This window comes from Mauremys reevesii, linkage group 6, assembly GCF_016161935.1.
Source record: "Mauremys reevesii isolate NIE-2019 linkage group 6, ASM1616193v1, whole genome shotgun sequence".
Lineage (NCBI taxonomy): Eukaryota > Metazoa > Chordata > Testudines > Geoemydidae > Mauremys > Mauremys reevesii.
In genome coordinates, this window is record NC_052628.1 from 12,779,243 (window position 1) to 12,796,873 (window position 17,631).

The 17,631-nt window shown below is 44.1% G+C and overlaps 1 protein-coding gene across 6 annotated transcripts in view; it reads right to left on the bottom strand.

Moving 5' to 3' along the window:
• Positions 1-17,631, bottom strand: part of ST8SIA5 (ST8 alpha-N-acetyl-neuraminide alpha-2,8-sialyltransferase 5) — a 104,505-nt gene that overhangs the window by 72,377 nt on the left and 14,497 nt on the right. For 2 of the 6 annotated variants that reach the window (XM_039545098.1, XM_039545093.1), the window contains exons 1-2: positions 13,299-13,430; positions 1,772-1,973 (exon numbers count right to left, since the gene is read on the bottom strand). In XM_039545098.1, coding sequence (XP_039401032.1) covers positions 1,772-1,902 — 131 coding nt within the window. In that variant the 5' untranslated portion in view covers positions 1,903-1,973; positions 13,299-13,430. Of the gene's footprint in view, positions 1-1,771; positions 2,485-13,298; positions 13,432-17,631 lie in introns of those variants that run through there. The other 4 variants (XM_039545096.1, XM_039545097.1, XM_039545094.1 and 1 more) reach the window with 3 other exon arrangements.

A 17,631-nucleotide genomic window follows, 5' to 3' on the forward strand; every position in this document is an offset into this window, starting at 1 on the left:
TGCTTCAGCTTTTGTGATAGCAACCACCAGAGCAGGACAGATTTAAAGTTTATTAGAGAATATTTAAAAATAAACGATATAAAGTGTTTGAGGCGTCAGTTATTGTGTCATTGGAGGTAACATACAGGTTGTAGGGGGATGTTAGCGTTTTGGTATTGGACGGCATATACATATACACAGTCTGTCATGTCCCCAATGCGGGGTATACGGTGGGTGAGTTCAGGGTACAGCCAGCAAGCAGTGAGGGTACATCACTCATACAAACAGGTAATGGATAGTCATGGGCATGAATAAATGAGCGGACTGGGTAATGATGACAGGATGACCCTCACAGGGCAGAGTTCAGTTTGGTTGGTTCAGGGCTCAGGGGATAAAGTCCAACAGGGGAAGTTTACAGGTCTCTTCCCCCTTGTGGGTGCACGAAGTCACGCCGGCTTACTCTTGGTATTGACGGTGGCTGGTGACGTGCTCTGTGTAAATGTCTCTGGACCACCGAATAGTGTCCGAGACCATTAGGCATCTCATGAGCCGTGTGTAGCAACGGCCCACCCCACAGGTCCGCAGTATGACTAAAACAGGACCAGCTTTTCTTAGCAAGTTAGAGCTTGGGAGTCAACTTTTCCCCTTTCTTGCACCCTCTGCAACCCCACTGAAGTCAATGGAGAAACACAGGATATAAATCAGGACAGAGTTTGGCCCAGTAGAAGAATTTTAACTGCATCTTCTCCCCAGAACTGAGTTTGTTTTAATGTGGTTATTTTTCTACGTTATTCACTCACATTTAGGGCTTGATTTTTCCACTGCTCTGCCCCTTCTGTTATCAATTGCCTCTGTGTAAAGTCAGTGCACAGTGGTTGTGAAACGCTCCCATGGTGAGGAAATTTCTCATTTGGTAGTATTTAAAATGCATTTTGCATACACAAATGACTACTGAAGATGCAAGGCAGGGGAGAATCAAACCATAAATCTCTTTTTGCCAGTTACTCTTAAAATTAAAACATAAAAACTTCCACAGCAGTCCCGTGTTATTGAAGCCCAGGTGCCTAAAAGGTTTAATAGGAATATTTCACTTTATAAATCAAACCATCCACAATATTTTTTAAATAGATCCTTTAAGGCTCAGGTAAACACTTGACGTTCCCAGCTGGTATTTTGTTGTGACCTGAGCAGGAAACATCAAATTCACCATTTTCAGGCTGATGACTGATGTGATCTTTAGGCGACACCGCCGATTCAGATACACCATCCTTCTCCCAAATTAATACAAATACTGCCATGGAACAATAACGTGAGCCATTTGTTATTCTGACCTCTGATATTGCTACAATCATATCAATTCCTGGAAATACATTTGCATTTATTTTACAAAAGCATTAAACTTCTACCATTATCTCACTTCATTCTTTCTGGCCAGTTTTGCCCTGACATACACAGGATGACACGGAGCCATGTGGCAGGGGACACAGGGTATAAATCAGGGCAAAATTGGGCACATTGGGCCAGATCTTCAGCTAGTATAAGTCTGCATAGGTCCAATGATGTCAGCAGAACTAGTGATTTACACCAACTGGGACTTAAAATACATACAATTAATATCTTACCTAGCATTTTGCTTTAATAATCCTGACAAATGCTACAGCTGCCAGTCACATTCTCCCACACTCTTGCCAGGAGGTTCATGCTATTCGTGCATGATTGGATTCCCCTTTGCACCAGGATCTCTGTCACAAATCTGTCTGATCAAATAGAACTTTTTCTGCTAGCCTCTTACCTCTTGAGATAGTTTCTCCCATACAGGATCTGCTGCAGCAAAGTGACCACGGCAAAAGCACAGATGAAGATGAAGAACAAAGTTCTGTTCCCCAGCAAATCCCTGCTTGACGAGGGGTCACTGTATCCCATCCTTGTGGAAAAAGCTTACTTGAGCTCCGTTGGGTAGAATTCAGTTCATTGTAGCGTTCACGCTCTTTTCACTGGAAGGCAGAGGGAAACATTTGCTAGCTTTTCTGTGAGAAATCCAAGGACAAGGTGTCCCATTGTTCAGCCCTGCTGCCCCCTTCTTGCCCCTTTTGGTTGTTAACTAAAGAACTGGGCGCAATGGCTCATTTCCACTGCAAAGTTTCCAGGAGCATTAGATGTGGGTAACATCTAAAAATCATCTATTCACAGCTCTTTCAGACGGAGCAGTTTGTGCTGTGTGAGAGGCATTCTGTTCCTCGCAGTCTCTCTCATAAACCCGCTGCTAACAATTATCTACTTCAATCCCACTTTGATATTCCAGATGGGAGAAGCTGCAACTAAAACATAAAACTGCAGCCAGTGGAAAATACAGGGCTCCCGCAACCTGCTTCGGCAGCACATAGTCATCAGCTCTTCTTTGCTTCTGCTCAGTGATTCCAGCGAAATGCACTTGCAAGGAGACGTGACCGGAGTATACTATTATCGAACAAGTATGTAATGATCATGAGGATTTCATTCAGCCCCCTGCAAAAACAGCAGCAGCAATTTGGTTAGGCTATCATGAAAAGCTGCATTTTATTTAAAAAGGTGAGGTTCAGATAATGCCTTTGATACTGTAACATTTGCGTACAGCATGCAGTGCCTTTCGTCATCGCTGCTCTCTGTTTGGGTTTCTATGTTTTTCCTGGTTATTCCTCCGGAGTAAGCATAAGCAAGGTCACTGTGCATCTCTTCAAGGACAGAGCTCTCAGTTCCTGCATGCTGATTTATTGCAGGCTTCGGATAGCCTCACAGCCGCAGATGGGAATATTGACTTTCAATGCAATCTTAAAGAACTATTCATCTAAAGAGACAAATATTCTGATTGTTCCTCAGCCATGAACAGTTCTCTTGTTATGGGGTGAAATAGCGAGACCTTGCCCCCAGCCATCAGAACTGTTATTAAGCTTTCCAGTTGCTGATAGGGGCTCGATTCTGCTCTCATTTGAATCAATGGGAGTTTTGTCCTGGATTTCAGTGGGAGCAGGAGCAGGTCCTGAATGTTTATTTCTGAAAGCAGCGACCTATGAAAGCTTTAACCACTATAAAGTGGCTCAGCTAGGAGGTTAGTTTTTTCATGTGTTATGGAGGTAAAATCTCTTTTGGAAAAAAATTGGAAAGTCCTTTGTAAAACAACAAGATTTTAATATGAATAAACCTCCAAACAACTAAATCAATCAATGTCCAGCGTGCCATTATCCCAGCTGTTCAAACCAACATGCCAGGGCCTATACTGGACAGGGTCTGAGCTGGCAATATGCAGGAGAGTGGGGCAAAGATAATACTGGGGAGCTGCACAGGTGGCAGAAAAGCTATCTGCCTCTGGGCTATTCTGTGGGATCAGAGAGCCGTTTCAGGGCAAGACACAGATACAATTATATTATCTCTAGTCCCATTCAAAGCTCCCATGTGGGATCCCTAGTGAAGTTATTACAATTTAGGTCTTATCTGAAGTATAGTTCTATACTGACAAGTGGGTTTCCATGGAAATGGGACAGTGGGGTCCATATTCAATATCTCTCACGGACTCTACCTAAATGTGGTCCGTTTGCAAACAGAAAAACACCATCTTTTTAACTACCAGCCAGCAAATTCAGCATGGGATCTGAGTCCAGATCTGTTCTTGACAGCTCACACATCACCACCACCAAAGATTCTGCATTCAGAACACAAGGCCCAGTCTCCTTAGTTTACAATCCTTTAATGATGCACAAGGCGCTGTTAGATCTAGTACACTCTCCCACAGCTGTACTGAAAGACCAGTGGCAGCAAAATGAAGTCAAAACCGAATTTGGTGAGTACAACAATTAGGGTGTAAACTCTGGGGCAAAAACCATCTTTACTCTGAATTGATACACCTACCACAATTAGGTCCTGACCATGGCACCTAACACTATCATAATACAAATAAATAATATTAATAAACTAAGCAGATTTGATTATGAACTCACATGGGTGGACCTATTTTCCTCAGTTCATTTTAGCCCTTTAAAAACAAATTAGCCATTTACTTTGTTCAGAAAAATAAATGACAAGAATTTATTCATTCACATCACACTAAGAGGAACAGACACATTGACAGCTGTATAATGAAGCCACAGCCACAACAGGATCCCATCTGTCAAAGTCTCCACCCACAGAACCAAATACAGTCCTTCTAAAAATGTATGCACTTAAACACATATAATATGACAGTAGTTTTATACCAGGATCCCCTGGGAGTTCCCTCCTGTCTAGCTGGGATCTAGCCAGCACCCTGTTGCCTTTCAGCAGTAATGGAAGGGAAGCAGTCATGAGTCCCAGGCTGAGAACACATGTGATATGGACAGATCTCCTGTGGAGATTAGAGGAGAGATTTTGAAAGGCATAAAAGGGGGCTCGGTGCTCATCTCCCATTGACTTTGAAAGGGAGTTGAGTGCCTAATTGCTCTTAGTACCTTTGAAAATCTTGCCCTAAAAACTTGGTTCTCTTTGGAGCAAATGCTGCTCTGTTACACTGCTGCAAATCTGGAGTAAGACTACTGACTGCACCAAACGTACCAGAGAGCAGAATTTGGCCATTTACATATTTCAAGGGCAAGTAGTAATCTCAGCACCAACCAGCAGTGTGATGCCCTGTGATCCTCCAGATCTTAGAAGGAGTAGCATTGGGGGAGGGAGAGGGGGAAATCACACTAATATATTGTACTGCCTCAAACCAGAATATCCATTATTTATTTCTGATCCTGGCCTACGTGCCAGTATTATCTGCAACAACTCTCTCTCTCCTCAGCATCAACATGTGTGCAATCATTCAGGAGTAGTCTAGCTACCTGTGTTTTTCACCTTCATCTGCTAAATCAGAGCTAACTGGAAAACATGGTCCTTGAGGACACTGAATTTTGGACATTCCCAGGAGAATTTTGAGTCCTTGAAGCAATGAACAGAGTATGAGAAAATATCTAAGAAACTGAGAAGTTTCCTGTGACAAATATAATCTTGTACAAATACTGTCCCCAGTAAAAGGAAATTTATACTCATTGCCTTCAAACCAGCACTACAACTTATCAAAAGAAAACATAAGAATGGCCATACTGGGTCAGACAAAGATCCATCTAGCCCAGTATCTGGTCTTCTGAATGTGGCCAATGCCAAGTGCCCCAGAGGGAATGAACAGGTAATCATCAAGTGATCCATCCCCAGTCACCCATTCCCAGCTTCTTTCAAACAGAGGCTAGTGATAAGTCAGCTCTGTGTTCTTGGGGAACCAGGGTGCAGTTCCCAGCCTGACTCATGAAAGACACCCCCCAGCCTCTGCTTAAACCAAAACTCAGAGGAAAAAACTTGCAGAGAGCAGTGAAGGGCATTGGGAGACACACCTAGACCCCTCCTGACAAGAATGACAAGATTAAGACATCTCCCTTAGCATACAGAATGAAGAACAGAGACAACTCCCCTAGCCTCATCTGCATAAAAGATGGGACAGGGAGACATCTCAATTTGCATACAGAATGGAGAACAAAGAACCGCACTGAACTCTGGGACCAGAAAAAGCAGGGAAGCACTGCATCATGGGAATCTCTGCTCCAGATGCTAATGAATCTACACCTGCCCACACCTAGTTCAGCAATTATCAGACCAATTCTAGTAATGAATCCTTGATTGATATCCAAAATACTGAAGCAGCCTAGTTGCATTGTGAGCTCCCTGGAAGAAAATGCCACCCATAGCCAAGAGTGATCAGCTCCTATTGTCTAGCCTAAAGAAAACCCTTGAGTCATCAGTTTACTCACAAACAGATCTAGTGTTCTCCCTTGAACCATTGTATTTTCTCTACAACAATCCCTACTCACCCTCTAGTCAAGGTTCTGATGCTTAGATCCAAACTATGCATCAGTTCCACTGGGACTCCATCTTCTCCTGACTGATCGTGCTGGGGACTCTGCCTGTCTCCTACCCTCATCACCTGGGAACCCCGACCAGTTCAAGCTTCAGGGAGCAGTGAGATCCCCTTCTCTTTCTCTCTCTGTTTTCCTTTCTACCTTAGGTATTAACCTTTAATAATGTATGTTATGCTGGTTTAGCCTCCCTGTGTAGTTATCACTATTATTCAATAAATAACTTATGGTTAAGCTGGTTGCTTCTCTCTCTCTTGCTGAACTTTACTCTTTTGTGTTTTTAGCTTCCCCCATTCTCTCTACAGCAACGCGTCTTTTACCTAAGGTTAAAAATCCCTGCAGCACCCAAAATACTGTGGGGTTTGCTCATCAAGTAGGTTACCGCCAGTACAATTGTGTTGTGAGAGTGGGGATAGGGCCGTGCTGAATCTGGGACGCATAAGGGTAACAGCTTGAAAGTGCTGCTTTACCCAGTCCCTGGAGCCCAGGGCCATATAAGGAGAGGCAGCTTGAAAGTGCTGCTTCATCCAGCCTAGTGAGACCAGAGACATACAAGGGGTCAGCTTGACAGTGCTGATTGACCCGGTCCGCTCAGACTTGCTCTGTTAATGTATGTGTGTGTGTGTTCATCTGATTCTGGGGCTGGAAGAACCCAGCCCTGGGGAATCGAGGTCCTGCAGAATAGCTCCAGGGGGAGGGAACTTGGGGAAGGGAGAAGTAGAGCTCCATATGAAAACACAAGTGACGCAAGCAGTACATTGACAGAATTACAGAACCCGCTCCCCTCCCCGAGAAGAGTAACATGAATAAATGAGCATACCCTAAAGTAACGGCCAAATATGGTAACCCTAGGGACACCATCCCTGAAGAAACATCTCTCTGCAAGAACTGAGAAATGTGATACCGATACTCAAATTTTCAATACAGCAATATTTGCTGGAGCATCCATGTGTGATATTTTTGCACTCACATGTGCATGCAAAATTGTTAACTATTGTACAATTGCCCATTTGCGCACTTGTTTCAGTGTCCCTTTGAAAATCTGGCTTTTCATTTGTGACCATCTTTTAAAGCTTCCTACTCCTGGGATGAGTCAAATGAGATAGATTTTTTTAAAAATTTTACACCAGGTTTGAGCAAGCACCTGGCACAGAAACTGGCTATCAGGAATGCAAAATGGGGTTGCAGTACTTTGCATCATGCATATCACTGGAACAAAAAGCCAGGTTGCATGCAACAGTGTTTTTTGAGCTATGGTGTGACCTCTGTATTATGCCATACCATGAGCTACCAGTAGCATGGGATAGCCTAGATCAGGGGTCAGCAAACTTTGGCACGTGGCTCGGCAGGGTAAGCACCCTGGCAGGCCGGACCAGTTTGTTTACCTGCCGCGTCGGCAGGTTCGGCCGATCGCGGCTCCCACTGGCCGTGGTTCGCTGTCCCAGGCCCACGGGGCAGCGGGAAGTGCCACGGGCCGAGGGATGTGCTGGCCGCAGCTTCCTGCCACCCTCCTTGGCCTGGGCCGGCGAACCGCAGCCAGTGGGAGCCGTGATCGGCCGAACCTGCCAACGCGCCAGAGAAACAAACTGGCCCGGCCTGCCAGGGTGCTTACCCTGGCGAGCCGCGTGCCAGACGTTGCCGACCCCTGGCGTAGATAATGTTTCCCAGCCAAAAACCAAGCATGCAGGAAGCCTCTCTCATGTCACTGATATGGATAACACATGCAACACAATACTACAGCCTAGTCGGCACAATATTGGAATGTGTAAGAGTCTGGTATAATAATAATAAAATTTTGAATGTCTATATCATCTTTCATCTGACAATCTCCTAGTGCTTTACTAACACAAACTAATAAAACCTCAAAATACCCCTATGTGATTGGTATGCATTTTATTTCCATTTTACGGTAAACTGTCAGAGGATAAGAGGGAAGGTCCTCTCATGGATAGGTAACTGGTTAAAAGCTAGGAAACAAAGGGTAGGAATAAATGGTCGGTTTTCAGAATGGAGAGAGGTAAATAGTGGTGTCCCCCAGGATCTGTACTGGGACCAGTGCTATTCAACATATTCATAAATGATCTAAAAAAAAGGGGTAAACAGCAAGGTGGCAAAATTTGCAGATGATACAAAACGACTCAAGATAGTTAAGTCCAAAGCAGACTGCAAAGAGTTAAAGGGATCTCAGATAACTGGGTGACTGGGCTACAAAATGGCAGATGAAATTCAGTGTTGATAAATGCAAAGTAATGCACATAGGAAAACATAATCCCAACTATACATATAAAATGATGGAGTCTAAATTAGCTGTTACCACTCAAGAAAGATCTTGGAGACATTGTGGACAGTTCTCTGAAAACATCTACTCAATGTGCAGCAGCAGTCAAAAAAGTGAACAGAATGTTGGAAATCATTAGGAAAGGAATAGATAAGACAGAAAATATCGTATTGCCTCTATATAAATCCATGGTACACCCACATCTTCAATACTGCGTGCAGATCTGCTCACCCCATCTCAAAAAAGATATATTGGAATTGGAAAAGGTACAAAAAATGAGCAACAAAAATGATTAGGATTATGGAACAGCTTCCATATGAGAAGAGATTAATAAAACTGGGACTTTTCAGCTTGGAAAAGAGATGATTAAGGGGGGGATATGATAGAGGTCTATAAAATCATGATGGGTATGGCAAAAGTAAATAAGGAAGTGTTATTTACTCCTCATAACACAAGAACTAGGGATCACCAAATGAAACTAATAGGCAGCAGGTTTAAAACAAACAAAAGGAGGTATTTCTTCACACAAAGCACAGTCAACCAGTCATCCTTTGCCAGAGGATGTTGTGAAGGCCAAGACTATAACAGGGTTCAAAAAAGAACTAGATAAGGTTATGGAGGATAGGTCCATCAATGTCTATTAGCCAGGATGGGCAGGAATGGTGTCCTTAACCTCTGTTTGCCTGAAGCTGGGAATGGGCAACAGGGGATGGATCACTTGACGATTACCTGTTCTGTTCATTCCCTCTGAAGCACCTGGCATTGGCCACTGTCGGTAGACAGATACTGGGCTAGATGGACCTTTGGTCTGACCCAGTATGGCCATTCTTATGAACAATAGGTGAAGCTGAGACACAGAGAGGTTAAGTGACTTGCACAAGGTCGCACAGTGAGTCAGTGGCAGAGCTTGGCAAAGAGCCCAGGAGTTCTGACACTCAATCCAGTACTCTAACGTTTCCTCCCTCCCATTAAATTGCTGGGCTATCGAATTCTGTGAAGCACCTTAATTATCTGACATTAAAACTACTACTATTGTGGCAAAGTCACTCCTCTTGTAGCTCCAGGTACACAACACTCTGATGCCTATACTATGAGGCTGCAAGAGGCAGCCTCTCTCTCACATACTGCTGGCCCATATTGTGGTATGTGACATGTTTGCTAAATACTGTCAGAGATAATCCATTGTGAAAAATTCTTTCAGATTACATGGTGAGACTCCGGGTGCCTTAGCACAAACATGAATGTGCTTCAGACAATGATATAGAGAGCCCATTGTTTGCTCAGAAGCCAGAATGAAGCAAAATTGAATTAACAAAAAAATACTGATATCTAATCCCAAATACTGGGGGAGATCTTCACTGAAAGCTGATTCTGTGCATCTGACGTCTGCAAGCCAGCTCCACGCAGTGAGATTTGTAAAAAGGACAGAATCTGGTAAGAATCCTACTGCACTTCTCATGTGCAGAGGTGCACCCGATTTTCTCTTTTTCCATAGACATCATAAGGGCCTCATCTTGTAAACAATGTGAGCAAATGGGACAGAGGGATGCACATTTTATTCTGCTTTTTTATTTCAGTGGGTCTATATTTGCAGATCTGATTGAGGATTTTCATATCGTTCCTTCCACCAAATCCTTGCTTAACTCTTTTACTGATGATGGGTTGTAGTTTTATTTGATGGCAGAGATATCTAAAGCCGTAGATAGTTATTATTTGGGGGTCAGGGGCTTTTTAAGTTTCTTTAAATTGAAATAACTGTTATAAATTGCCTATTAAATTTGAGTCAAAATTTCAGACAGACATACTATGTCGCTTCAAAATTAAGCAAAATAAGCTCACAACTCATAAATGGAATTTCTTTCAACCCTCTCTTCACTCCACCCCTGCCCCTCACACGTCATATTCAGCCTGTTTGTGGCTGCTACATATGGTAAAGAACCTACATCCAGTATATCTGAGCAACACGTATTGCAAGAGATTTTGGTTGAATTAAGACTATTTTTAACTTACTTTATGCTTGTGCTAATTACTGGGGCCCTGATTCAGCAAATCACAGGCTTAACATGCTTAAGTGCTTTGCTAAATACAGAATTTTTAAAATTAAATATGTATTTAGAATCATAGGACTGGAAGGGACCTCAAGAGGTCATCTAGTCCAGTCCCCTGCACTCAAGGCAGAGCTAAGTACTAAATCAGTGGTTCTCAAACTGTAGGGTGACCAGATGTCCCAATTTTATAGGGACAGTCCCGATTTTTGGGTCTTTTCCTTATATAGGCTCCTATTACCCTCCACCCCCTGTCCCAATTTTTCACATTTGCTGTCTGGTCACCCTATCAAACTGGGGGTCAGGACCTCAAAGTGGGTCACAGCTTGTTTTAATGGGGTCATCAGGGTTGGCTTAGACTTTCTGGGGCCAAAGCTGAAGCCTGACCCCCACTGCCTGGGGCTGAAGCCCTTGGGCTTCAGTTTTGCCCCCCCCCCCCCCCGCCCAGGTGGTAGAGCTCGGGCTTCAGCCCCCACACCTAGGGCAGTGGGGCTCAAGCAGGTTCAGGATTTGGTCCCCCCTCCTGGGGTCCTGTAGTAATTTTTGTTGTCAGAAGGGGGTTGCGATGCAATGAAATGTGAGAACCCCTGTATCAGACCATCTGTGACAGGTGTTTGTCTAACCTGCTCTTAAGAACCTCCAGTGATGGAGATTCCACAATCTCCCTAGGCAATTTATTCCAGTGCTTAATTACCTTGATAGTTAGGAAGTTTTTCCTAATGTCCAGCTTAAACCACTCTTGCTGCAATTTAAGCCCATTGCTTCTTGTCCTATCCTCAGAGGTTAAGGAGAACAAATTTTCTCCCTCCTCCGTGTAATAACCTTTTATGTACTTGAGAAGACTGAGAGGGGACATGATAACAGTTTTCTTCTCCAGACTAAAGAAATCCAGTTTTTTCAATCTTCCCTCACAGGTCATGTTGTCTAGACCTTTAATCATTTTTGTTGCTCTTCTCCAATTTGTTTACATCTTTCCTGAAATGTGGTGCCCAGAACTGGACACAATACTCCAACTGAGGCCTAATCAGCACGGAGTAGAGTGGAAGAATTACTTCTCATGTCTTGCTTCCATCACTTCTGCTAATACATCCCAGAATGATATTCGAGTTTTTTTGCAAGTGTTACACTATTGACTCATATTTAGCTTGTGATCCACTATGACCCCCAGCTCCCTTTCTGCAGTACTCCTTCCTAGGCAGTCATTTCCCTTTTATATGCGTGCAACTGATTGTTCCTTCCTAAGTGAAGTGCTTTGCATTTGTATGTAAGTGCTTTGTGGAATTACTGCCTAAATGAAGCACATTGTTAAATATTAAAATAGAGCAAATCAATATTAAATCTGTTGCAGATAAAAGCCAACACAGATGTATTAGCATAATCTATTACCCAACACAATGTCTGGTCCCTCGTGGGTGCCATAAATCCCTGAGTGATTCAGTTAAGTCTGAGATCCAGATATTAAATGTGAGTGCAGCAAAGCTGAAAGTGTCCATGGTCTTTTGAGGCCATGAATAGAAGCCAAAAGGAACTGTCTAGGTGGGATGAGACCTCACAGAAGCAGAATATGGTTTGCATATTGAATGCCTATTAGATTATATATTGACTCACATGAGCTAATATGAAAGCAGCTCCATTTATATTACAGTCCATGCACAAATGCAACTTATTTAAAAAGGGAGATGCACACACAAGAGATTGCAACACCCATCTTTTCCACATTGCACAAGGGATCTCTGCATGGGTCAGTGAATGGGATCCTGCCTCATTGGGCAAGAAGCTCCAGCACAGCATCGATCATGGTCCATAGGATATAGTCACTTTTTTTTTATTGTTAGTGGCAGCTTATTGCAGAGTGTGGGATAGACTTTAAGAACATAAGAATGGCTGTACTGGGTCAGACCAAAGGTCCATATTGATGTATTTCAATCAGAAGGATAGGTTTAATTGAGAAGGACGACTAAGATCTGGTCTTGGCACATAGATTTGATAATTTGACATTGTACAGTTATGAGCGATGGATGGGAAGAGATCAGAATTCAGAAATGATGGGAAAGTCACCATTGCCCTAAATGTTTCATCGTTCTGAATTAATTTTGCGTTTGTAAGAACAGGGTAATCAAAACGAACATATTCATTAGCTCCTTGTTACATGGATTTCCACAGCTGTCCCACTGTAATTCAGCTTTGGCTACTATTCATTTAATAAAAATCTCTTCTGAAGGACACTCTCTTATATCATTCATTATGAATCAGATACTGAAAACAGCAAGGATTGATCTTTGACCAGATGTTCATACTAGTTAATTTTCCAGACTAAGCCGATATATTTTTAAAAGCCTGAATATTGTTATTTTAATGACTCAGTCTCACTCCCTAAATTATTTCAGTCTAAGGCACAAATTTAATTAAAAAAAAAAAATCTCCCTCTGGCTTTCATTGACGTCAAACAGCTCACCCCTTCAAAAAAAAAATTTTTCCTGGGCTTGTGGCTTTCTGCATCATGGAAGCTTATCAAAGTTTCTACTGACTGTTCCAAAAGAAGGAAGCCTCTACCCAGATAACACTGCTAACCCTAGATATACATGTTCAGGGTTTCTTGGTTTTCCTCTTATGTTGATATTGTGGGTCTGTGGCAGGCCTGTCACTGCAGCTCCCCCTTGTGGCAGGGAGAGGATGGGGTGTCCATGCCTCACCACTCTCCCGTCCTTGTGGCCGCCCCTCTGCGGGCAGCCTGTTACGGCCTCTCGGCCTTCTTCTCTACTGTCCCCCTGCCTGGAGCAGTAGCACAGCCTAGTGGCCAGAGTCCATATAAACCCCCTTTTGAGCGGGGTAACACGACCTAGCGTCCAGAGTCCACATAAACCCCCTTTCAAGCAGGGTAGCGTGGCCTAGCGGCCAGAGTCCAGATAAACTCTCATGGTTTGGGGGTGAGGGGGTAGGGGGACTCGAGCCCACCCTTTCCACTGAGCCCCGACCCAGGGCCCTGTAGCAGCAAGCTTTCCTTGCCACTCGCTCGGCGGGGATCCACCCTCAACACACCGAGCGTCAATACAGCTTTAACGCCGTTTATCTCTATTGTTCCCCTGGGTCACTTCCTACTGTGAATACTAGTTCCTCTGCGGCAGGGGGTCCTCCGGCCTGTTCCTCAGGTAGTGCCTCGGCTTGGCTGCCTCCCAGATCCTGGCTCACAGGCCCTCCCTCTGCAGGAGCTAGTGGCGTGCATCCTTCTCCTCCAGCAGTCAGCCCAGACTGAGCTGATCTGCAGGCTTATATATCTGATCTCCAGTTGGAGCATGCCCAGCAGAGCTTCTGGGGCGTGGCTTCCTCTGCCAGGAGAGAAGGGTTAACCCCTGCTGTACCGGTGCGGGGCTGCTCTGCCCCATCACAGGGTCTAATTCATAAATTGTGCCCACACAATGTCAGGCCTAACTTGCATGCCCAGTTACAGTGACTGCTGGTTCAAGCAAACCTAGAGCCCCCTGCAATGCCATTCTACTGGGCCTTTGGCTCAGGGTCAAAATCCACTGTGTGATCCTCTAATCCCAGGGCAGTGGGGCTCAGGCTTCGGTCCTCCCCTCCCGGGGTTGTGTAGTAATTTTTGTTGTCAGAAGGGGGTCGTGGTACAATGAAGTTTGAGACCCCCTGGTATATGTGCATAGTAAGAAGTAATCCCTGCCTTGACAATTTTATGATCTAAATAGACATCACAGAGAAAAGGTGGGAGAAAGGAAGTACTATTAGCCCCATCTGACAGATGAGGGACAGAGAGATTGAGTGACTTGCCCAAAATTACATGCTGAGATTTCAACCACATCCAAAGTTTGGGGATGTTTGGAACTGGGGGATTATTTCAGGTTCGTTTCTACACACTACGATATTCCAGCAAATTGCAACTACCCACGAAGTCACCCTGATAAAATATCTCCAGAGTCCAATTTAGGAACAAAACTGAAAACATTAAACAAGCTAATGAAGCAGGGCTGGCCTTACCATGAAGTGAACTGAGGCAGCCGCCTCAGGTGCCAGACTGTGTGGTGCGGAGGGGGGGACGACACCACTAGGACCCAGAGTGTAGAAAATTGTGTCTGCTGCTGGTGCATATGTATTGTCTCTGCTCTAGACGCACAGAGATGGTGGAGTGCTGTGCTGGAGGAAGGAGGGCACAAGAGACATAGCAGGCAGGTAGGAGAAAAGGTGAGAGGAAATAACAGAAAGCAGCAGGAGCTGCAGGGAAAGAGAGGAGGAGAAGCCTCTTGTGTACCTCTCTAGCACACTCAGGAGCCTGGGCTGATTAACACCAGCTTCTCAGGGAGCTTCCTGTTTCCTGCTGCTTCCCTGAACCCACTTGAGGAGAACAGGCAGTCAACTGAAGTAGTAGGAACCAGTTAGGCCCGTAAGACACTGATATCTTCCCTCACTCAGGCTTTGCTACCAGCCTTCTTATTTGTCCCCTTCAATTGAGTGTTGAGAGCCACTGTAGCTGGCACAGAACAGCAGTCATGAGTGAAAGAAGAAAACACCCCTCTGGGGCAGCATTTAGAAAAAGAAAGCAAGCAAAGGAAGCTTTTCTATCTAAGCAGGAAGGAGCTCTCCTGAGATACATAGACACAAATGTGCACAGTGAGTATTCCAGCCCCAGTGAGGATGTGAGTGGTGAGGAGATGCCTGATCTTCCAGTTAGTCAGAGTGCAGGTGACCTGGCAGCTACCACAGCATCCATGTCTCCATCTCAAATGGATGTAATCATGCACATTCCTGAAGAAAAGTGTAGATCAGAGAAGAGTGTGGTGGAGGCACAAGAAACAGCTGCTGCTGAGTTTAGTTCCTTAAGTCTAGATGATCCAGGACTGGTGACCCACTTGAGCAGTAGCCTGAGGAACTTCCTTGTACTGCATGGGCCACAGCAAGTGAAAAACTTCATGTTCCCCAAAGATAATGAAAATGGAAGTTTCCATCCAACACATTACTGGTGTGAAATCCCCAATGGTGACATAGTAGAGAAGCCATGGCTTATGTACTCAAAAAACCAGAATGTTTCATACTGTTTTTGTTGCAAACTCTTCCAGTCTAACGTTCCAGCCACATTTGGGTCTACAGGAACAAAGGACTGGAAAAATCTGGCTAGAAATCTGGCATGCCATGAGAAGGCAGCAAATCACCAGAGAGCATTCCATAAGTGGAAAGAGCTTGAGATGAGACTAAAGTTAAAGGCCATCATAGATGATCAGCCACAAGAGAAGATTGCATCAGAGTCTCTTTACTGGCAAAATGTTCTGAAAAGGCTCATTGCCGTTGTGAGAATGCTTGCTACCCAAAACCTAGCACTGCATGGCACTTCAGATCAGCTGTATGTGCCAAACAATGGAAACGTCCTTAAAATTGTGGAGCTGATGGCTGAGTTTGATGCTGTACTCCAGGAACATCTAAGAAGAGTCACCACCCAAGAAATGTACACACACCACTACCTTGGAAAAACAATTCAAAATGAGATCATACAGTTACTGGCAACAAAAGTCAAACAGAAGATTGTGGCAGATCTGAAGTCAGCAAGATATTACTCTGTTATTCTGGACTGCACACCTGACATCAGCCATATGGAACAAATGACTTTAATGGTGCATTTTGTAACAACAACGGAACCTAGTGAAAATATCCCTGCAGTGGTGACTGTCAGAGAGCATTTTCTAGAATTTATTGACATTGATGATATTACAGGAGCTGGTATGACAAATGTGCTTCTTAAAAAGCTGGAAGATACAGGAATTGTGATAGCTGACATGAGAGGTCAGAGCTACGATAATGGTGCCAACATGAGAGGAAAGAACAGAGGAGTGCAGACACGGATCCAAGAGTTAAACCCTCGAGCTTTTTTTGTCCCATGCAGTTCTCATTCATTGAACTTGGTGGTCAGTGATGCAACATCAGCTTCTAGTGAGGCTGCTGAATTTTTTAATGTAATTCAAAGCATCTATGTATTTTTCTCTGCATCAACTCATCGATGGCAAATTTTGAAGCAACATCTGGGAACATCCTCTCTGACACTGAAACCACTGAGTGCCACATGATGGGAAAGTCAAGTGGAGGCAATAAAGCCTATCAAACACCAAATTGGGAAGATAGATGATGCCATAGTTGCCATTAGGGAGGATAATGCTATGACAGGAACTGTTAGTGGGAGAACAGAGGCAGAAGGAAACGGAATCACCAGAAACATACACAACTTCAAATTTCTGTGTGGCTGTGTTGTGGCATGACATACTGTTTGAAATGAATGTTGTAAGCAAGAGACTCCAAGGTGTTGACCTTGATATATCTGGCGCAATGGAACAACTGGACAAAGCAAAGTCATACCTACAGTCTTACTGGTCAGATGAGGGATTTCAAAACGTTCTGAAGAGTGCACAGAAGTTGGCAGAGGAACTTCACACTGAAGCTATTTTCCCACCCATTCAAAAATACAAGAGTCACTGAAGAAGAAGATATTTTGATTACAAGGCACAGGATAATCCCATAAGAGACCCCAAACAACAATTCAAAGTTGAATTCTTTAACCAGGTGCTAGATTGTGCAATACAGTCAGTTGAAGAACATTTCATGCAGATCAAGGAACACAGCAGTATATTTGGGGTGTTGTATGATATTCCAAAACTCCTCACTATACTTGAAGACCTACACCAGCAATGCAGGGCACTAGAGACAGTGTTGACACATGCACAATATTGATGCGAGTGATTTAGGTGATGAACTGAAAGCCCTTTCAAGATACATTTCAGCAGGATCAACTCCAAAGGCTGTTCTGGAATACATGTGCACAAATACGATGGCCACCCTCTTTCCAAACGCTTTTGTTGCTCTGCACATACTTCTAACTCTTCCTGTAACAGCTGTCAGTGGAGAACGCAGCTTCTCCAAGCTGAAGTTAATAAAAACACGTCTACGCTCCACAATGACACAGGAGAGGCTGGTCGGCCTCACAACCATCTCAATAGAGCATGAGCTGGCCCAGACTGTGGACCTTCAGCAGGCAGCAGTTCAAATCTTTGCAACCAAGAAGGCACGGAAAGCACCACTTTGATTATTCAAACAGATAAAAACGCCAGTCTTTACCATGCAGACAAGAAAAGTTACATTTGCTGTTCAGGCATTTGAAAGTTAAGTGTTACTTAAAATTTTTGAACAAGGCATTTTAAGTTGTTAGTTCTCCTTTATTGGGGTAGGTAGCAGAGCAGAACCATGAGAGGAGTAGAACAGGAAGAAGGCAGAATTGAGACTTTTCAAAGTTTTGGCCCAAGCGAGGGGGTGTCATTTGAGCTCCCCGTCTCAGGTGCCAAAATGTTGTGGGCTGGCCCTGTAATGAAGTCTTCTCAGGTTGAGGTCTTAGATTTCCTGTTCCAGTATGGGGCCTGATCCTGTCAAGCCCTAGGCTGCAGTG